General features: G+C 43.0%; 1 protein-coding gene across 1 annotated transcript in view; it reads left to right on the forward strand.

The window, feature by feature from the left end:
- Nucleotides 1-648: 648 nt before the first annotated feature.
- LOC132097350 (uncharacterized) overlaps nt 649-22,978 on the forward strand; it is a 34,907-nt gene continuing 12,577 nt past the window's right edge. Inside the window, exons 1-4 of the mRNA XM_059503005.1 lie at nt 649-1,509; nt 2,016-2,367; nt 2,455-4,072; nt 4,678-5,052. Coding sequence (XP_059358988.1) covers nt 2,034-2,367; nt 2,455-4,072; nt 4,678-5,052 — 2,327 coding nt within the window. The 5' untranslated portion in view covers nt 649-1,509; nt 2,016-2,033. The remainder of the gene's footprint in view (nt 1,510-2,015; nt 2,368-2,454; nt 4,073-4,677; nt 5,053-22,978) is intronic.

Consider the following 22,978-nt stretch of genomic DNA (forward strand, 5'->3'; position numbering starts at 1 on the left):
GGAAAGGAAGGAGCTGATATCATATTTAAACGAAATAGGGAAGGTTAATAAGGATTTGGCATATTTGTTAGGTTATGATTTTAATAGAGATAGAGTAGGATACAGAATGTTAATAGAATACATATATAATACAGGTTTAAGTGAAAGGATTTAATATAAATATGCTTTGGTCTATTCCAGATTTCATAGGCCGGTCTGGAGGAGATGAACACGCAGCGCCAGATCGGATATGGGAGATGGAATGAGATGGAGCATCAAATAAGTATATATAAGGATTAATATGTGAGGGAGAGGCAAGTGAGAATGAAAAAAGAAAAAGAAAAGAAAAAAAGACGAAAGAAAAAAAAAAGAAAGAAGAAAAAAACAGAAAAAAAGGAAAAACTGATCATAAGAAATCATGACAGGATAACAGCAAAGGTAGGTGCCGGTATGCACTGAGAATGCAATGCGCCAAAAAACGAAGAAGAAGAAGAAGAAGAAGAAGTTGAAGCTGAAGTTTGCAAGTTTGGGAGAGCCTTAGTGGTGCTTTCGCACTTCAAATGCGCACTCCAGAGTCCATGCACTTAACTTTGGGACACACCTTTAAAGACTTCGTTTGGAATGTCTCTACAAATGAAGTGTCCTTCAAGGGCGCAAAGCCATTTTAAGAATCGCGGAATCGTCGCGTTTTTAAGCAGGAGCGGATAACAGGTAGCTTCAGTAAGAAGCTGGATCCAGCCGCGATTAGTTTAGATGTAGGACGAGTCGACTGATCTGCGGGAGGAAAAGCATAATTTAGATGACTCTGGTCTGAAAGCAGAGGCTGGATCTGTAATCCTGTACGTGGATTTCGCTTTGGATTATTGTGTTAATAACGTTCCTGTAAATTACCGTCGGAAGTTGCATTCGGAGTCAATAGGAGGTAGCTACATTTATGTCCAGTCCAAATTGTTAACATTTGACATCGGAACCTATGAAATGCAATTTAATCTGTCATTTTTATATTAGAGATGAAGCAGTCTAATCAAACGCGTTTCCCCCAAGTTAATCGTAAAAACCCACGGCGTGTGCATGTATCGTTCATTGTGTGTTTTATTTATGACCGTTAACGATAGTTATATTTATTTGCACTTGTTCAGAAATGTATTTCCCCGTTTTATGTGTATAGGCCTTATGCGTCGTGACGTCATTACTTGGCATAGCTCGTGCGAAGCATGTGCTCAGCCCGATCGTCTCAGAATGTTCCCCTGATCCTTTCGGGTGAAACGAATTAATATCGCAATATTTTTTTTTTTTTTTTGAAACACGAATTACTCTGTAGCTTTCACAAACTTTGACTGCAGTTATGAACAGCTTGAGAATAATTGCGATTCAGTTTTAGTTTCGTTTTGGTTGCATTCAGTGTTCCTCGAGAAACCCGGATGGAATTTAGTTTTATCCGGGTTACTATTATCCGGCTTCAAAGTCTGAATGTGAGTACGACATCTGAAGAAAAAAACCCATCAGCCTGGATTTACTAGAGGTGTGAATGTGAGTTGACGCAATTAAATAATAATAATAATAATAAACACTTGTAATTCTGATAAATATGCACATATGTATATTCATATATATCTCGCCCTGCTGAAAGAAACAATAGAAACCATCACAGAAAATATGATGTAATCCAAACCAGGTTACTGGTTTATCAACTTTTAAAACCATTAAAAATGGGTTCACGTGTGTTTTGGGATATACTCTATTAAGTAGGGAGTATCAGACCTGCATAAATAAAAATAATAAAGTAATAAATAACAAAATAAATAAATGATAAAAACTTTGATGGTTTCTATTCACCCCCATCAATCCACAGGGCAGACTATGCAGCTTTATTTATATTTATAATGTTTATTTTGTGTACTTATCTCTGTATGTATTTATATTAATGTATCTGTATTTCACATCTGAAAACTGTGTAAAAAAATCTTACATGTGAAAAATACATATCATTAAAATTTATGATGTGAATATGCTTAAACGTATGTCTTTTACTTCAGGTTTGAAATGCCTGCAGTATGGCATCCGCACGGCAGTCTGCTACAGAGTACCTCAGAAACGCCAGGAAAGACCTGGTGACTCATATGAAAAACCTTCCTCTGATCATCGAGAATCTTTATCAGAAGCAGGTTTTCAGTCACGATGAGGTCGATGCTCTCAAAGCTGAGAGGACAGAGTTTGATCAAGCCAGATGTGTACTGGATTGGGTCGTTAACAAAGGTGATACGGCCAGTTATGAATTTCTCCAGGTTCTGGATGTCACTAAGAAGAGGACATTGGATCCTGGTTTACACTTCTGGATCAGCTGTTCTCCCTTCAGAGATGAAGACGCAGAGCCCAGCTGTTTATTTGGTGGGTAGAAAAATAAAAGAACATTTTGGTGAAATGAACACATTTAAAATATTCAATATATTTGTAATGCTTTTGTTGTTATTTTAGGTACAAAGCCCTGTCAGATCTACCAGACACAGCTCAAGGTGAAAGCAAAAAGTATCCTGAAGAACCAAAGCAAATATCTGGGTGACAATGTACAAGGAAACTTCAGTTTTACACCTCTTGTTATAAAGACCGACTCTGTCATACACACACAATACAAAATAAAATTGAAAATTAAAAAATGTAAAAAACTACGTCCCAAGAAGCTAAGAGCTTACAATCCTAACGAGGAAAAAGAGTTATCACCTGACGACCTCCTGAGATGGCCGGACAAGAACATCCTCATCATCGGCAAACCTGGAGTAGGAAAGACTTCAGTTGTCCAGGAAATGCTGCGTCTTTGGGCAGAGAAGGGTGACAGACAGATAGACTACATGTTTTACTTTGATCAGAGTGTTTTGGCCCACAGTAGTGTTGCCAGCTTGGAGTCTCTCTTGTTTGAGGTCTACTCAAAACCAATGGAAGAAGACAAAAAAGACATATTTCAAGATATTGAGGAAAACTCTGAGAATGTTGTCATTGTGTTTGATGGTGTGACGGATTTTGAAGAAAAATCCATCTTATGGAAGATAATGACGCACGAACTCCTGCCGGATGCCAAGATTGTGATCACATGCAGATCAGAGGAGGAAGATGATCCTCTTTTCTCTGACTGGCCGACACGGACCGTGTATGTACAAGGATTCAGTGAATGGTCTATCAGCACTTACTATCAGAAGATGTTGGGTCATGATCCTGTTCTTGTGGAAGCTGTTTTGAAGAATCAAGAGCTGTTCAGCCTTAGCCACATGCCAATGTATGCATCTATGATTGTAGACTTCATTAAGTTTAAAAATGTCACTGAATGCAACTATCATCACACAGTCACTGAAATATACATCCACATTTTCCGTCTTGCTGTGAAGAAACATGGGAATAAACAAAATAAGGAAATAGATAAGTACCTAAAGGAGAAGAAGGATCAGATTCATAGATTGATGGAAAATGCTTTCAATGGCACTATGCAGAAGTGCCTGAACCTTTCAGATTTTAGCAGTGATGAGACGGACATTTGTCATGCTTTTCTGAAAATGATCACAACAACAGACTCTCCAACATCTGCAACTACATATTGTGCGTTTCTCCATAACACAATGCAGGAATTCTTCTCGGCTTTGTGGCTTCTTGGACATCCAGATGATATTGAGAAAGTCCTACAGCTCTGTCAGACTGAGGAGCATAAACACATGAGACATGTTCTTCCTTTCTTATGTGGACTTCTGAGTGAACACCACACCAGACTCCTCAAGTGTCTCTTCCAAGAGGATCAGATAAAGGAAACATCTGACTGGCTGATTGAGAAGCTTTTGGACACATTTCTTCAACCTCAGAGTGAAGAGTTTGATCTTCTCTATGTGTGTCAGTGCTTGTATGAGCTCCAGTCTCCTAAAGCCTGCTTAATGTTCCTGGAGAAGATGAACCATCAGATTGAACCAGAAGTGGATCTCGATTCTCATCAGAGTTGTGCTCTGTCTTACGTGATCGGTCAGTCCAGAGATAAAGAGGTTAATCTGAATCTGGACGACTGTGACGTTACTGATGTAGGAATGATCATGATGCTCAGCTGCTCACCAAACATCAGGTACTCGAAGCTGTAGTGCTTTAAAGGGGATCTATTATGCCCCTTTTTACAAGATGTAATATATAAACATATGTAAAATAAAATAATCATTTTGCTCAGCTCATCAGCCTATTTTCTCACATGTGTATTCAGTGGTCAGGCTGTCTCTCTCATCTTGTACTGTGTGAATGTTGTTAGGTCAGTGAGTTATGGTGCTTTCTGTTGCATTTAGCTTAGTAACTAAGATGCTGTGCACCCCGTGTGCAAATAAGTTATTTGCAATAAACCAAATGAAAATTCTTGCTGAAGCAAGACACAAAGCATAGCAACACATTATGGCAAGAAGTTATATCAAACATAATTGTCTGATTTTTGAGTGATTTGATATGGTTTTGTAATTATTCAAATGCGTTTTGTTTGTTTGACCACAATATTATTGAAAAGGGGCATATTTGATTAAATTTGAAAAATCTGCATTTTAATACCTGTATCTGTGAGTTACACTGTTAAATTGACAGCTGCAATTAGCATCCGTGTCCCCCTAGAAATGTAGCATTTTTTGGTGAACATAATCCTAAAAAAAAGTCATTCAGTACATGCTCTTATGTTTGATTTCTTTGTTGCAGGTTAAAGACTTGTAAAGAACTCCTGAAGCAAATCACGTTCTTTGTAGAATTTTTCCATAAATCATCTCATTGCGAATGCAAACTTCTTGCGGTGAGAGAACAATACAACCCAGAAAAATGCAATGCTCTGCTGGATCTGTGCGCTCATGTGAAGAACTATGAGACTCAAACAGACAGGAGTTTTCTTCCAGCATTACAGTCAGTTTTCCAGTCACCTGATGAATGGATCATAGATCTCTCAAAGAGAAAGATCTCCGTCCTCCTGGAAGTGCTGAAGCTCCAGACAGAGAAGAAACCAGTGAAGCTGAGATGTTCAGAGGAAGAGAGTGACGTGAAGAGTTTCCTTCAGTGTCTGCAGCACATCTCACAGCTGAGGTGAGAACATCTGTCATCTTACAGTTATTGTGAAATATGATTTCTGTATAAGCTGGAGCATGTTTTCTGGTTTTAATGAGTGTCTTTAGATTAGAGGCTCTGTTTTGTTTCAGTGTTAGCTAGAGAGTGATGTATTCGGACCATTCACTACATCTAACTACAACAACTGTTAACTAGGGATGTTCATTTCAGTTAAGTCACGATACAATATGTATCACCATACAGAGGCCACGATACGATAGGTATCATGATACAGGACTGCACTGAATTTTACCTGAGTAGAATTTAGTAAAACAGCTGTTTATGAAACTGCATACTCTAGGGCCAGTGCTATAAGCAGTTGACCTCTGAAATATCAAGGGCCTCCATAACTGTACCACAGTACAATACAGGTAATGTCAATATGTTTAATGTTTACATTGGGCACCACCAGGTACAACATTCTGATTGTTTGCATTGAACTCGATTGTTTGCCATTCGTATTGTCAAATCTCTGTGACGATTCATCGTCGTATTGATGTTTTGAACACAACCCTAGAAATGAACACAAATTTAAGGTATGCTCTAGATGCCATCAAACGGAGCTCTGGTGGAATTGAAAGTAAACTCGCGCATTGCCAGTGGCCTACATAATTTGGACATGATGAAGGTACACTTGACAGGCTGTGGAGCTTCATTTTACCACAACGCTAATGTTTAAACTAGCTTTATTGTGTGCAGTGTGGATAATCTGCGTGTGTTCCTTAACTTTATAGCCCAGTTCACTGTTGTTTAAAAACCTATGCGATTAATGCAGACAGTTTGTTCTTTATTTTATTCTGGCATAAGTTAGATTGTGTTAACACACTATTAATGTGTTAACTTTGACAGCCTAAGATATATTCTTACGAACATTGGACGGAAAATAAAATTATCCAAAAAAAATAAAATAAAAATACAACGGAAAAAAGTCAGCAAAATCATTGATGTTGACATTCATGAACAGCTTATTGAGTCAAAAATACTCTGAAAACAACGTTTGAAGTTGGACAGACTGAAAATTTCCGTCTATTTTATGAACAAGATGTGCAGAATCTGTCAATGTATACAACCACCATGCGTGCATGCTCTTTCACGATGAACATGCCGCTTTCAGTCCGAAACCACTAGTAGTCATCTGACTTGCACACTCTTTTATCCGTTCTTACCACAAAGATCCAATTTACTGTTTACTTAACCAAAGTTTACCATGTTTGTATCATTTTAATGTTCGTAAACTTTTTAACAGAAGCCACAAACTCCCATGCAGAGCATGCGTGACCTAGACAATCTTATATCTGACATCTGAACCGTTGAGATATTAGGAGATGGAAATTCAGCGTCAGAAAATGTACAAGCATTATGATTTTTGGACAGAAAATCTCTGCCCCTGTTTTATCCCGATTTATTAACTATTTATCATGTAGCAACGCATATGAGAATTTAACCCACACAAGATGTTTTTATTGTTTTGCTACTGATAGAATTACATCGAAAACGTATCTCTGTTTACTATAGAATCATAGTTTAACATTCGTAACTGATTTGACAGAAGGTGTAACGAACGTTAGTTTCCATCGCATCGTAGTGGATTAAGGGAATTATACTTTCAGTGCACCAAAATAAATGTTATGCGCCAAAATTCTGGATTTTATTAAAGGAAATTAAAGAATCGACTTAGGAAAAATCCATATGCACTGAATGTTCCACCCCGACATTCGCAATTTCTGGGGACGGAAATAAAATAAAGTCTCATTACACGATAATGCCAAGGCTTAGTGGGATAAAATTAACTTTATTATTTCTTACATCTATCTTAACCCTCTAAGCGCCAAAGTCGCAAAATTGCGACAAGACATCATACTTAATAAAATAGACTGTAGTTCCTTATAAGGTGTAATATCTAATTTGTATTCCCTACCACTAGATGGCAGACATGTACAGTAGTACTTTGATTCTAGACCAAAATTAGGTCATGTTCCTATTCAAAGTGTTCGAGCATGTGAGCTCTCGTGTCATTGATACAGAAGCAGTTCAGTTCATAGCGTGCGTGTAAATGGTGAGATTTATAAGAGAAAATCGCCAAATGGCCAATACAACGTTGTACCATGAGGATGTTGCAAATGTTGTTCACCGATTCCAACTCTGAAGGGGAATATTTGCCTTTCGGAAATGACGATCAGCCTTCTAATGATCTTGCGGTACATCTTTGCAGCGCAATGCTTAATGCAATACTTTCTCCTGTTTTATTGTTGGCTTCCTCTTTTCTGATCATTTGGAATGAGGATAAAAAAGACACACACTCAGAAAAACATACAAATAAGTTCAAACATCAATTCAATATCTAATGTTTCCTGAATATTATGCAATTTGAGATCGCCGCCCCTGTTGACATCATAATATGCTAATTAAATGAGTATATTTACACCCCACATAAACTTTCAATCATGCCCAACATTTTTGTTAATTGACAGTAGATATCTATCTTTAAGCTCTTTCAAGCCACAATCTTTTGAAATCTTGATGTCAAAATACAGCATTAAAAAAAAAACCCTGGCGCCTAAATGGTTAAAAAAATAGTGAACTAAAAATACAAAAAAGTCAACTGGGTATTATTCGATCTATATTGCTCATTACATCTTTTGTGGACCGAAAGGGGGGAATCGCTCTATAAAGAAATTCAGAGAGACCTCTTTAAGTGCTGCTTGCTGAAAGGACCTGAAGAAATCCCAAAAGCTGCTCTTGGTTTGGGTTTGAAGCAACTATTACAAGAAAGGAATCCAAGGCACTTCTTGAGGTCCAAAAATAAGTTAAAAGCTGTAAAAGCTTGGACCAATCAAACACAAATATTTGTTATATTTAACCAATAATATCTAATGCCCCCTCATCTAACCAAAAGGTCTATGGAGCATTCCCCCAAAATCACCTCAAAGAAAAGGCAACCATAGACACACTATCTGATAACATTAGGTTTACGACACCCAAGAATGTGGCTAAGCAACTCTTAACTAAAGTCTCTCAAAATCAGACACACAATGCACATAAAAGGGACTCTTCTCTAATAAGTTCATAATAAAACCTCTCTTTGAATGAACACACATATCCTTTAATCTCTTAGCCTGCACCCCGACGCCCACTTCCTCAACTTCCCGTGTACGCACGTGTCAATATTTATGAATAGATTAAATGAAAGGGACAAATTTAATCTTGACAAATTTATATCACTATAAGGATCTAAGCCTCAAGCATCGATGACAGAGCGCTGTTTTTCAATGGAAAGCTTATAAAGAAAGTATTTGCTACATTTGTGTATATAAAACATATAAAAAGCTAGCCCCCCATATATATACATTTTTCTTTATGATGTCTGTTTAGTAGTTTCTAATTGTTTCATATTAAATTATTCAGTACATGCATCTATTTTTTGCATACTCACAGCTAGGCGAATGGTGTCTAGTGGGTGGCGGTAGCCGGATGGAAACGGACAAAGAGCAGACAAAAAAAAAAAAAAAAAGAGGAAAAAGAAAAAAAGTGAAGAGTTAGTGGTGGTTCACGCATGTTGTGTTGCATGGCGCTGTGAAAAATATGTAAAACCCGAAATTCAATCACACTTGTTGCCGTCAAGTTTGTTACACAAGGCAATGAAAGTATCGTACATTTAACTAAACGAAACAAGGTTTAGTAAAAGCTATAGACCCCATTATAAATGGCGCTGATGGTTTTATACTGCGTTCCATTATACCCATAACCCGTGTTTTTCCAACCTTATACCAAAGGGCAACTTTGGGTCTCAATGAAAAATCGTTGTCTGGCTGCCTTTCAGTGTCCTTTTCACCTTTCCGTCAGCTCTCTCCAACCATTCATCGCAGCGACTGTGCAAAATAGTGAACAAACTTGGTAGAGAAAGCGGGTTGGGAAATACCAAGTAGTCGGTGCAGTGGGCAGGGGGGGTACATTACAGATTATTTAAAATATGATACTATCTTTTTTGCTGGCAAATGAAATTAATAAAGAAAACGAACAAAAGTATTATTTCTGAATATTTCATTGTAATGAATTAAATTCTAATAATCATCGGGAAGAAGGAGGCGGGAACCGGCGGACAATCAAACAAAGACCTTAATTACAAAATAAACACAAAACAGCGCACCAGCCCTTCACGGACGACTGGTGCACTCAAATAAAAACCAAAACACAACTAAAAGCCCAGGCCTGGTCCTCTCTCGTCCTTCACTGTCGTCGCTCCAGTTTTATATCCTTCCATCTCCTACGTGGGACTCGAGACCGGCGGTGGGTCGCAGGTGTCACTGATTTGCCCAATCATTGCCGGCCTCACTCCTTGTTCCCACGTCCCTCGGCCCCGCCCCACTCGCCACATACCCCCATCGCCCCTCGCAGGCCGGGGGGTACCCTCGAGACTGCACTCTACGCCCCCCCCTCCCTCCGGGGGGGACCGCTCACGGGGACCTGCGGGAACCTGGGGGTAGGACAGATGAGGCGAGAGAAAAGGAGATGGAAGGAGGAGCAACAGCGACGAGAGAGGGGAGAGAGAAAAAAAAAAAAAATTCCGGTTCCCAGACGCACTGCTGCTCGGCCCTCCACCGGCTGGGCGATCTCCTCCGCGGTGCCTGGCGGTGGCACTGGACGGCCCTCGGCGGACGGCACGACACCCCTCCGGCCCCCTGGCGAACGGCGCCGACTCCTCCGCTCCCTCACGGATGGCAGCCGTCCCTCCACATCGCGGGCGGTCGGCAACGAGCTCGCCCGTCCCCGGCAACTCGCTCCAGTCCACCGCCTCGAGCGTCCATGGCGGCATCCTCCTCGCCAGCTCCGTGGCACCGCGGATTCACCACAGCGGCGAGGGATCTTCAGCAGCATGTCCGTCCTTCTCCCGGGCTTCGGCACCACTGTAATGAATTAAACTCTAATAATCATCGGGAAGAAGGAGGCGGGAACCGGCGGACAATCAAACAAAGACTTTAATTACAAAATAAACACAAAACAGCGCACCAGCCCCTCACGGACGACTGGTGCGCTCAAATAAAAACCAAAACACAACTAAAAGCCCAGGCCTGGTCCTCTCTCGTCCTTCACTGTCGTCACTCCAGTTTTATATCCTTCCATCTCCTACGTGGGACTCGAGACCGGCGGTGGGTCGCAGGTGTCACTGATTTGCCCAATCACTGCCGGCCTCACTCCTTGTTCCCACGTCCCTCGGCCCCGCCCCACTCGCCACATTCATATTTATTTTAATCAGAATGATGTGATTATATTGGGGGGGGTTGTATTAGCTGGACCTGATTTTTGGGGGGCTCTTGACCCCCGTAACCCCCGTGCAAATTACGCGCATGTTTATACCTGTGAAAGTGCATTGGAACGGCAGTCAAACCCGTGACTTCCCACCCGTAAACTTGTACTAGATCGATGTACTCCGAGTTCTGTAGTCACAGCCCGCGAAACACCAATAGCAGTCCCTACGGATAATACTGCCTACGGTTGCAGTGTTTATGCAAGTGGTACACGTTGAAAAAACTATTTTAGGACAATGTAACGTTGCAATAAATTAATAATCTAGCTACTATTCCTTGTGCTCAAGAACTTTGATGTGAACTGCCTGGAACGCTACAAAGTCGTGATTCGTGGTTTGAAGTTGTGACTTACAAGCTCAAAAACCTGCCTGGAACGCAGCATTACTCCGGTGGTTAACTGACTCTCTTCATGGCTTTATTCTCTGGTTTTACTGACGGTATCATCCATCAAATCTCATTTACCCTTTCCCCTGAATGAGTTTTTGTTTGTTAGAATAGTTTGCGTTAGTGTTTAGTTAATAAAACTCTTGTGCACAAATTACATGAATTGCTGATTTTGCCTTGCACATTAATGTCCCTTATGATTTTGATCCTTGCTACATCCTCTGATGTATTAATACTATTGAAAGTATTTTCTTTTGTCACAAAAATATCCTTTTAGAGAAATTACCCTAAATGTTCGCTGGATGAACAGATTAAATGATGGCAATTCTTTTTAATTTAATTCTTAATCTTAATTTAATCATAAATAATTGTAATTATTTATGCATTTCCCTTTTGAGCTTAAATAGGATATTTACTAGGGATATCCCGATCAGGTTTTTTTGTCCTCGAGTCAGAGTCATTTGATTTTGAGTATCTGCCGATACCGAGTCCCGATCCGATACTTCTATAATACATAAAAAAAGAATAAAGAAGAGCGAAAAAACAGATCCAGGATCTTCAATAAATTACATTTTGAAATATATTCAAATATAAAACAGCTATTTTAAATAGGCTAGTAAAAATATTTTATAAATAGTTTTGCTGTACTTTGGATCAAATAAATGCAGGCTTGGTGAATAGAAGGGACTTCTTAAAAAAATAAAATAAAATAAAAAAAAACCTTAAGCTTACTGTTCAAAAACCTCTGACTGGTAGTATAGGCAACTTTATTTTTTCTCTAATTTCTAGCTTTTAATTGGCTTAGAAATCTATAAATGCTGGACAATAACAAATAATAATGATTTGTTTATATACTACAAACACTGTTTATCACATAATAATGCAGAATAGTTTCTATACTGTAATAAATACTATGTCAATCAGCACTGCATTGTTCATACTTTATTTATCACCTGCTGGAGATGACTTGAAGAACAGTTTATTGTCGTGATCGTATATTAATGTCTTCGTGTTTGCATAAGTTTCTGTTTTCCTGTGCACACCACAGCGATAGCTGGACGCTTTTGTCCATATTAGGAATATCCTGATATCAGCGCGAGAGCGCGCTCCGGCTTCGAGTATGAATGAAACACACACTGCATGAGAGTTTAGCGCTCTGTGATGTTCATCTCGCTGTATCCTGGGTCCGAATGAAATATCAGGTCATGCGCAAACTATCATGTCTCTTTGAGTTTGAATCTACAACCCGAATTCCAGAAAAGTTGGGACGTTTTTTAAATTTTAATAAAATGAAAACTAAAAGACTTTCAAATCACATGAGCCAATATTTTATTCACAATAGAACATAGATAACATAGCAAATGTTTAAACTGAGAAAGTTTACAATTTTATGCACAAAATGAGCTCATTTCAAATTTGATTTCTGCTACAGGTCTCAAAATAGTTGGGACGGGGCATGTTTACCATGGTGTAGCATCTCCTTTTCTTTTCAAAACAGTTTGAAGACGTCTGGGCATTGAGGCTATGAGTTGCTGGAGTTTTGCTGTTGGAATTTGGTCCCATTCTTGCCTTATATAGATTTCCAGCTGCTGAAGAGTTCGTGGTCGTCTTTGACGTATTTTTCGTTTAATGATGCGCCAAATGTTCTCTATAGGTGAAAGATCTGGACTGCAGGCAGGCCAGGTTAGCACCCGGACTCTTCTACGACGAAGCCATGCTGTTGTTATAGCTCCAGTATGTGGTTTTGCATTGTCCTGCTGAAATAAACAAGGCCTTCCCTGAAATAGACGTTGTTTGGAGGGAAGCATATGTTGCTCTAAAACCTTTATATACCTTTCAGCATTCACAGAGCCTTCCAAAACATGCAAGCTGCCCATACCGTATGCACTTATGCACCCCCATACCATCAGAGATGCTGGCTTTTGAACTGAACGCTGATAACATGCTGGAAGGTCTCCCTCCTCTTTAGCCCGGAGGACACGGCGTCCGTGATTTCCAACAAGAATGTCAAATTTGGACTCGTCTGACCATAAAACACTATTCCACTTTGAAATAATCCATTTTAAATGAGCCTTGGCCCACAGGACACGACGGCGCTTCTGGACCATGTTCACATATGGCTTCCTTTTTGCATGATAGAGCTTTAGTTGGCATCTGCTGATGGCACGGCGGATTGTGTTTACCGACAGTGGTTTCTGAAAGTATTCCTGGGCCCATTTAGTAATGTCATTGACACAATCATGCCGATGAGTGATGCAGTGTCGTCTGAGAGCCCGAAGACCACGGGCATCCAATAAAGGGCTCCGGCCTTGTCCCTTAAGCACAGAGATTTCTCCAGTTTCTCTGAATCTTTTGATGATGTTATGCACTGTAGATGATGAGATTTGCAAACCTTTGCAATTTGACGTTGAGGAACATTGTTTTTAAAGTTTTCTACAAATTTTTTTACGCAGTCTTTCACAGATTGGAGAGCCTCTGCCCATCTTTACTTCTGAGAGACTCTGCTTCTCTAAGACAAAGCTTTTATAGCTAATCATGTTACAGACCTGATATCAATTAACTTAATTAATCACTAGATGTTCTCCCAGCTGAATCTTTTCAAAACTGCTTGCTTTTTTAGCCATTTGTTGCCCCCGTGCCAACTTTTTTGAGACCTGTAGCAGGCATTAAATTTTAAATGAGCTAATTAAGTGGATAAAAGTGTAAAATTTCTCAGTTTAAACATTTGCTAGGTTATCTATGTTCTATTGTGAATAAAATATTGGCTCATGTGATTTGAAATTCCTTTAGTTTTCATTTTATTAAAATTTAAAAAACGTCCCAACTTTTCCAGAATTCGGGTTGTATATTTATTCACACCAGCTCTTGAAAACGAAGTGATGTCATGCCGCACGCGTTGCTGTTTCTGTGTGGAGTCAAAAGGGTCTAACTCTGTGCCACCGCATAACAAAAGATGTGTTAAAAATTAATGAGAATATATATATATCCGAGTCCTGGTCGGGAGGTAACGTCCGATTCCGATAGAGTCTGAAACCACGCGATCGGGCCTGATTTCCGATCACGTGATCGGATCTGGACATCCCTAATATTTACTTTTAATGGTGATTTGAATGGTGTTTTTTCATCTCCTTAAATGAAGGCCTTCCTGTTACCATTGCATATCATTGTAGTCATTGAAGTGATGCAATTTAATAGTAATATTGTAATTCTAGCCTAGTTAACTAGTAATTTTCCATTGTCTGTGAAGTGAATGTTTTGATTTGTGAATGAAGTTGTATGCGACACCTCATGAGTTTCCCGTGCATGTTTACAGCAGCACAAGTTATACTCCACTTGCACGTGTTGTAAGCTGCACTGGTCTCTTAGAAATGTCTGACCCCAGGAGGTGAAGGCGTGGCCTAGTCGTTAGAGAGTATGACTCCTAACCCTAAGGTTGTGGTTTTGAGTCTTGGGTCGGCAATACCACGACTGAGGTGCCCTTGAGCAAGGCACCGAACCCCCAACTGCTCCCCGGCCGTCGCAGCATAAATGGCTGCCCACTGCTCCGGGTGTGTGTTCACAGTGTGTGTGTGTTCACTGCTCCGGTTGTGTGTTCACGGTATTTGGATGGATTAAATGCAGAGCACAAATTCTGAGTATGGGTCACCATGCTTGGCTGTATGTCACTTCACTTTAACTCTTTAGCAGCTATACAGGATAAGACCTTCAGCTGCTACGGCTGGGCGATATATATAAAAAAAATATATATATATCTCGATATTGCAAATTTTTACAATATTCAATATATATCTTGATATGTTTGCATTTTCATTTAAATAATAAAAAAAACTCTAGTGATCACTTACTGCTTTTTATTGAATGAACACATGTATGTGTAACTGAAGCAGTGCAAAACAAGTACAGAAAGTACATTCTTTCAACGTTTTAGTGCATGCAATTCACAATTTACACAATTCACAAAAGTTAAGTTTGCTTAATTTTCAATAATTTAAAGATATGTTTTGTGTGTTCATCTCAGAAAATGCTTTATTTAAAACCCCAACTGAATGGCACTTAAATGCACTTAATTCATCTGTCAACTTTATGGTCATTGTTCACAGTACAAGCAGTGTTGCCAGGTCTCGCGAGACAAATAAGCAACCAGGCCTGTGAAAACAAGCCCAAAAACAAGCGACTTTTTCTACGGACCCCCCCCCCCCCCCAGGTTCTGGGAAGAGAAAGATGTATAATCTGTGCGCATGGTTTTACAATTCGTGAGGACGGATTTTAAACTGTGGGTACAGACTGTCAATTTACATCCATGTGGACAGATTGGTAAACTGTGCGCAGTCTCACAAAACTGCACACAAGGTACAGTTTATTTATTTTTCTCCCCCCCTGAGCTTCAGGACAATGACCACAAGAGGGAGTTAAACCACCTTTTAACATTATTTAACATTAGAAAACTGATGGGATATCAAATATAGACTGATGTACCGATTACATATACACATTAAACATCTGATAATTAAAAAGTCCAGTCAGTCACCATCAGTCGCAACTGGTGCGCATTTATTTTAAGTTTACGTCACTCAATGACGACGTTTTCCTAACCAGAAAAAAAAACAGATTGCCCTGCTCTGCCTCTGATTGGCTAGTACTCGTTGCCATCTCGGTCAGAGCCAATTACAAGCAGGATGTGGGTGGGAAAAAACTCAACTGTCTCCTGTGTGTATGGGGGAAAGGGAGGGACAGAGAGAACAGGCTAGAACTACGTTTAAATAACATATAGAAAATATCTGCTTGATAACTTATTTTGGAGCTGGGAACAAGCCCAAATAAGCAACTACACTTTAGAAACAAGCCCAAAAAAAAGCGACCCACGACTACCAATATTTGTAAGCGACTTTACAGAAAAACAAGCGGACTTGGCAACATTGATTACAAGTACAGACAGAGAAACAATGGGTACTAATTAAATGTTTATTTTTGATGTATGCATTGCATTCTATGCATTTAAAAAATAAAAATATTATTTTTCTAAAAAAGGACACTTAGTTGTTCATTTTAAGAGACACAGGAGTTTTATTTTCTTTTGCATAATTAATATTGCACTTTAATTAAGCAAAACCACATTTTATCCGATTACTCGATTAATCGATGGAATTTTTGGTAGAATACTCGATTACTAAAATATTCGAAAGCAACAGCCCTAATCGATATATTGGTCGATCTCTATGAATGACCCAACAAATTTTAAGATAACCCATACAGTGACCCAATATGTGTAACCCAATGTTTTTTTTTTACTGTGTACACACGGACGTGAGCGTTGCAGCTCAATGTAACAAAATAAAATAGAACTTATAATCAGAGATGCTGTCTACACTAGATGCTGCGGTGCGATAAATCCTGACAGAAAACTGCTGACTCGTTCTATTAATGACGTGCTGACATGAAGATCAGATGATTTGCAATGCTTTGTACGCGTCCAGTGTAGATCTTCTATATGATGTTAGAGCAAAACCATGGCGAGAGGGTCAGGGGATCTCTGGATAATACGTAATTCGTTTGTAATTATAAAACGAAAATACCGTTTTTCTGTTTTTTGTTTCAAAACGAAAAACCAAATAACCGTTTTTGGTGTCAGAATCAAAAAACGAAAAACCAATTAAAAACGGCCCGTTTTTCGTTTTTGGCGATCATTTTATCGTTATTCCTTTTTGAACAAATAATGAAGAGAGTCTTTGAACTTCAGTCAATTCCTTTTTTGTTTATAAACCAAAAATGGAAGTCACGTGGTCTATTCCTTTTTTGGAAGCGGAAGTAACCGGTAACACTTTCAAAATAAAAGTAACTATAGTTAGCGGTCATTGTAGACTAAACTGACTATAACGTTTTTTTAGTGCAACTAAAGTAGCACTGGGTGTGGAAAAAACAAAACACTTAAGTTAACTAAAACTAATAAAATAATAACTCTGGCTGTTAGGGAGAATTAAACATTTGTAAGACCATTGGTGACCTGTAACTTCAGATTAAGACAAGTGAACTATTTTTTAATGTAGCTTAGGATAGCAGGTAGCCTATTTATTTATAAGTTTCTATTATTTAATTCACATTTTAGTTTTGTAACATATTTATTGCTATGCTGCTGGCATCGCCGCCTTCCACTGCCGTTCCTGCTGCGCTATCCGGCGCCTATATCCTTTCAATCCTGTTATATCCAAGCTGTTCTTTATGTGTGTGTTCGCCCTGCGACACACACTCGTAAAAGAGCTCGCGTCTTTTTTAAGATGCCTTCCTGCGGCTCGTCAGAGCCCCACTCAGCGAGGGAGACCGGTACGTCATCTGTGTCTCCTGCCTGGGTGAAGATCATGCAGCGCTCGCTCGCTGACGGCGGATGCCCCCACTGCGAGCTGTTGCCATGGTGACTCTGAGGACTCGCCTTTTTCTCTGAGCCTGCATTCTCCGCTGCGCTGAGGCGCCGTAAAAGCATCGCTTCCAGCGGATTCCGGAACCGTCTTCAGCTCAACCGAGCTCGCTTCCCTGTGGGCAGCGCCCGCTGTTTGCTGGCGCGTCGTCCGAGGAAGTCGATCTCAGGGCCGCTTCGGGGGAAGAGGACACGCGCTCTCTGCTAGCTTCGGGCAGTGAGGGCTGGGCAAGCTCCGAGGATCTTGCACCTTCTGCTCAGAAGCCCAGCAGACGAGCTGACATCGAGAAGGAGCCGGGGCGAATGCTCGTGTTGGCCGCGATGAGTCTCGGCCGCGAGTGGTTTGCACCAGCGCCCCCCCTCTCGTTCCCGGCTGGATGGTATTTCCCTTTCGGATGAGCGTACTTCTCAAAGCCCGCCTCTTTTCTTCCTGAGCTTCACGAAGAGGTGGCGAAGGCTTGGAACGCTCCATATTCGGCACGAACTCGTTCGTCTGTCTCACTAGCATTCTCCACACTGATGATGCTAAAAACAGGAACTACCACTCACTTCCGCCGGTGGAACAGGCGATAGCGACGCACCTTTGTCCGCCCTCTGCTGGACGGCGGCAAAAGCTGTGTTGCCATCTAAAGCCTGCTGTGTGACGCTGCGTCGGCACTACTAACGATGGCTGCTTCATCGAAGCGCAGGTGTACGAGTTCCGCTGTGGCCGAGCTCTCACCCAAGCGCGCCGCTGTTTCAGTTCCAGGAATTGTGACTGTTTCAGCGTTTTTTGCAATGCGCAAGCCTGTACGGTTGCCCGCTTGCCTGCACACGAAAACCGTTATCACGGCTACCCAGATATTTCCTGAAAAATGTGTAATTTCTGGTGTCCCGGCCACGGCCGACGGTGCTATAAATGTAGTGACGATGCCCACTGCTCAGTGCCCATCTCCACATATAAGCACAGCCCTTCACACAGGGCTCGCGCCCATAAAAGCGACTCAAGTCGATCACGCGCACTACATAGTAGACGTGCCCACTCCTCAGTGCCCACAATTACTATGTCACACGCGTCATGTGGTTTCTGTAAAAACGAAACCCGTGCATGCTCGTCCGGCCATGGCCGATGGTGCTATAAATGCAGTGACGATGCCCACTACCCAGTGCCCATCTCCACATGTAAGCACAGCCCTGCACACAGGGCTAGCGCACATAAGATCGACACAGATCGGTCGAGCGCGCCGCATAGTAAACGTGCCCACTTCCAAGTGCCCACATACACTGTCACATACGGCGCGGGGCTTCTGTAAAAACGAGGCCCGTGCACGTACATTCTGCACAGGCAGACAGCGAGTTGAAAGTGGTAAAAGTGCACACATGCAGCCTACGGTTACTCGCAGATATATCGAGTCCCACAGGACCCGCTCAGCCTCCCTCCAGTCGGTTAAGCGCCGGAACGGGGTCGAGGAAGAGCGATCTGCCCGCTGTGATCAGCGTGCTCCCAGCCTCAGATGCGCAGCACACTCGAGCGCCGCCGTTGCCCAGTCAACAGAGCTCGTTTCGCATCCAGCCCTTAGCCATTCATGCAGATGCATGGTCAGTGCTTCCAGGGGTTTCGGATTGGGTGCTAGGCATTATAAAGAGAGGCTACTCGCTACAGTTTTCTCGACGCCCACCGCGCTTTTCAGCGCGCGTCGAAACTACGGTCAAAACAGAAGTAGCACACATACTTCGGGCCGAAATATCAAAACTGTTGAGCAAAGGGGCTGTAGAGCCTGTGTCTCAAAGCGAGGGGGGGCTGTACAGCAGATACTTTCTGGTGCCCAAGAGAGACGGGGGTCTCAGGCCCATACTGGATCTAAGACAGCTGAACAAGGCATTGATGAAACGCAGTTTCAAAATGCTCACGACCAGGAAGCTCCTCGCGCAGATTCGCAGAGGGGACTGGTTCATGTAAATAGATCTGAAGGACGCGTATTTTCAAATACAGATAGCGTCAAACCACAGGCGATATTTGAGATTCGCCTTCGAGGGCCAGGCATACCAGTTTGCAGTCCTGCCATTCAGCTTGTCCGTAGCTCCTCGTACGTTTACGAGGTGCATGGATGCAGCGCTCGCTCCTCTCAGACTCAGAGGCATACGAGTGCTGAATTATTTGGACGACTGGCTGGTTCTGGCCCGATCATGAGCGGAGCTCGTGGACCACAGAGCCGTTTTACTCGATCACCTCGAGAAGCTCGGCCTCAGTGTCAATTGGGCGAAGAGTTCGCTGAACCCCAGTCAGACGATCCTGTTTCTGGGTATAGTTCTGAACTCGTGTTCCATGACGGCGCGGCTGTCACCACAGCGCGCAATGGGCATTCAGCGTGCAGCGAGTTCTTTCCGCTGTGGCGCGACTGTGTCGCTCAAACACTGTCAAAAGATGCTGGGTCTCATGGCCTCAGCATCTCCGGTTCTGCGGCTGGGCCTGCTCCGCATGCGCCCCCTGCAGTTCTGGCTGAAGGCTCAGGTGCCGCGCAGAGCGTGGGCGTCTGGCCGGCTGCATTTCAAGGTCGATCAGAGCTGTGTTGCGGCTCTAGCACCTTGGACAGCGAATGGCTGGTACCGATCAGGTGTAAGCCTGGGGACTTCCCCGAGTGTGAAAGTGGTGTCGACGGACGCCTCCACTTCGGGATGGGGAGCGCTGCTCGAAGGCAGACCGTCCTTTGGCCTATGGTCAGAACGGGAAAAGCTCCATCATATCAACTGCCTGGAAATGCTGGCAGAGGAGAACGCGCTGACGCGCTTTTGTCCCCATATCAAGGATCACCACGTCGTAGTCCGTTCGGACAACATGTCCGTGGTGTCCTACATCGCCAGGGCGGTCTCGGGTCCCGAAACCTGTGCAGGCTGACGGAAGGCCTCGTGATTTGGGCTCAGCGCAACGTGCGCTCGCTGAGAGCAGTGCATGTGCCTGGACTGCAGAATCTGGGTCCAGACAGGCTGTCCAGAGGCAATGTTCCTACGGGCGAATGGTCTCTACACCCGCAAACAGTCCGGCTGTTGTGGGAGAGATCTGGCATGGCGGAGGTGGACCTCTTTGCGTCCCACGAAAACGCTCACTGCCCCGCGTTCTTTCCAAGAACGAAAGCGCGCTGTCACGGAGATGGCCGTGCTGCCCGCTTTATGCGTTCCCTCCCGTCTCCTTCCTTCCGCAGGTGATAGAACGGGTGAGAGAAACGAGATGTTCAATACTGCTTGTGGCACCTCTTTGGAAGAACCAACCATGGTTCCCAGATCTGATGCAGTTAGCAGATGTCGCCCCGTGGCCGGTACCGTTGAGGAGAGACCTCCTCTCGCAGGCCAGGGGCTCGATTTGGCACCCTCAACCGGAGTTGTGGTCCCTCTATGTATGGGCACTCAACGGTTACCCGCTGATCTCGCAGTGGGAGTGCTAAATACCATCACTCAGGCTAGAGCTCCGTCGACACGACGTCTGTATGCCTCGAAGTGGTCGGTGTTCTCCAGCTGGTGCACAGCTCGAGGTTATTCACCCCTTAGTTGTGAGGTGACGGAGGTCCTCTCCTTCCTTCAGGAGCTGTTGGATAAGGGCAGAGCCCCATCCACGCTCAAAGTTTATGTGGCTACCATCGCGGCGTTTTCTGAAATGGCGTCCGGTCAGTCAATAGGAAGGAATGATTTAGTCATCCGGTTCCTCAGAGGAGCTAGGAGGCTGAATCCTCCCAGACCTCCGTCAGTCCCTATGTGGGACCTCGCGGCGGTTTTGGAGGCCTTGAAGGGTCCCCCTTTCAAGCCTATCCAATCGATTAGCCTTCAGCATCTGTCATTCAAGACAGTATTCTTGTTGGCTCTCGCTTCTGTGAAGCGTGTGGGTGATTTGCACGCGCTCTCGGTGAGCCAGTCGTGCTTGGAGTTTGGGCCCAATGACTCAAGAGTCATACTCAAACCTAGGCACGGTTATGTGCCGAAATCCCTCAACACACCGTTTCGGGCTCAGGTTATTGCCCTGTCTGCCCTGCCGGTGTCAGGGGAGGATGGAGACTCGAGTCTTCTTTGCCCTGTCAGGGTTTTAAGAGCTTATGTGTCTCGCTCTGCTGCCTTTCGGCAGACGGAGCAGCTATTTGTCTCGTTCGGTTGGCATTCCAAGGGAATGGCTGTTTCGAGACAGACGCTATCCAGATGGATAGTTGACGCCATAGCGTTAGCTTACTCTTCCAGGGGCCTTCAGAGCCCGTTGGGCGTCAGAGCACACTCCACAAGAGGCGTCGCCTCGTCGTGGGCGTGGTCTACTGGGATCTCCTTGCAGGATATATGTATGGCGGCAGGTTGGGCCTCGCCGTCTACATTAATCAGGTTCTATAACCTGGAGGTTCCCGCCTTGCAAGCAAGGCTGCTGTCAGTATAGGCGAATCAGGGCCCTGAGGGGAATTCTGAGTTCACGAGCGCTATGCGCTGCCGACTGTTATATGGGCAGTATTGCGTAAGACCCGCATTGCCACATTGGTCAGGCCTTGCCTCGGCTGTGTGATGTCATATTGCCGCATCTACGGATGCTGCTAGATATGGGACGGAGGGCTTTTTCCCTTTTCTGTCCTGGACTCTCTGTGAGTCCCTCAGGTGACTGTGCACTGTAAATCCTGGGCGTTGCTTCAGGTTTATTGGTGTGTGATCCCTGCGCGCACGGCGTTTTACATTGGGTCCCCGTAGCGTCTTAGCTAAGACGCAGTACGAGAGAGCTCTCGTAAGAGAACGTACTCGGTTACTAAACGTAACCTCGGTTCTCTCTAGAAGAGCGAACGAGTACTGCGTTCTCTGCCGTGCGCACGATTCACTCTGGTTCGCTTCGGCGATGAAATAAATCAGGTGAGTCAGCCTTTTCGAGCTCCTTTTATAGGTTGGGCCACACCCGTTTCGGCGGGAAGTGGCAAGAAGGGCGCGAAGCGCCCTTATTGGTCTGATGTTGCATCAGCCCGCGCTCGATAGGCTGTGCAGTTGCCGCAGAACAAGCCAATGAGCGAACGAGCCGTCTCGCCTATGGCTGTGTACTGCTGCAAATGCGCTTTACAAAAATACAAAATTAAGGATAATTTTTTGCTTCAGTATTTCGTGAAAAGAGACTTTTCCCGTAGCGTCTTAGCTAAGACGCAGTACTCGTTCGCTCTTCTAGAGAGAACCGAGGTTACGTTTAGTAACAGAGTACGTTTCCCCAATACCTGGAGGATGTGAGCCTGTGCACTGTGTGCAGGGTTTAAGGACTGATGATAGTAGCAAGACTGGCCCCAGTCACCTACCATCACTCTCTCTTCTGGACCGGCAGGACACCACTCCTTCCTCCGGCACCATAAAAGGGCCTTGTTGTCACTTTCAGATATTTACAGCATGGTTAATGGTAAGCCACATCTTTGATTTGTGGCACTACTTTTGTGGAATTGGATGATGTCAACTTATGTCTTTAAATACAAATGTACATCATAATGTACAAAGGTACAGTGAAGCAGGGCTCTGCATTGCAACTCTTTCACTTGCATATATGCCCTTAAATGATTTACAAGCATATTGGGTCAGTGAAGACTAAAACCTACTGTAAATGTTATAGTCAAGTCATCTTCATTTATATAGCGCTTTTAACAATGTAGATTGTTTCAAAGCAGCTTTACAGATATTTTTTGTGTCTGGAACACCACTGTACAACCATGTTTACATTGCATAGGCCTATAAATGAAAAACACATCTTTAGAGGAGGCTTCATTTAATGGGTGATTTTCACATGGTTTTTACTCGTTTTATTAACATAACAAAGTAAATATCATTTGAGGTAATACAA

This window comes from Carassius carassius, chromosome 21 (assembly GCF_963082965.1).
Source record: "Carassius carassius chromosome 21, fCarCar2.1, whole genome shotgun sequence".
NCBI classification, from domain to species: domain Eukaryota; kingdom Metazoa; phylum Chordata; class Actinopteri; order Cypriniformes; family Cyprinidae; genus Carassius; species Carassius carassius.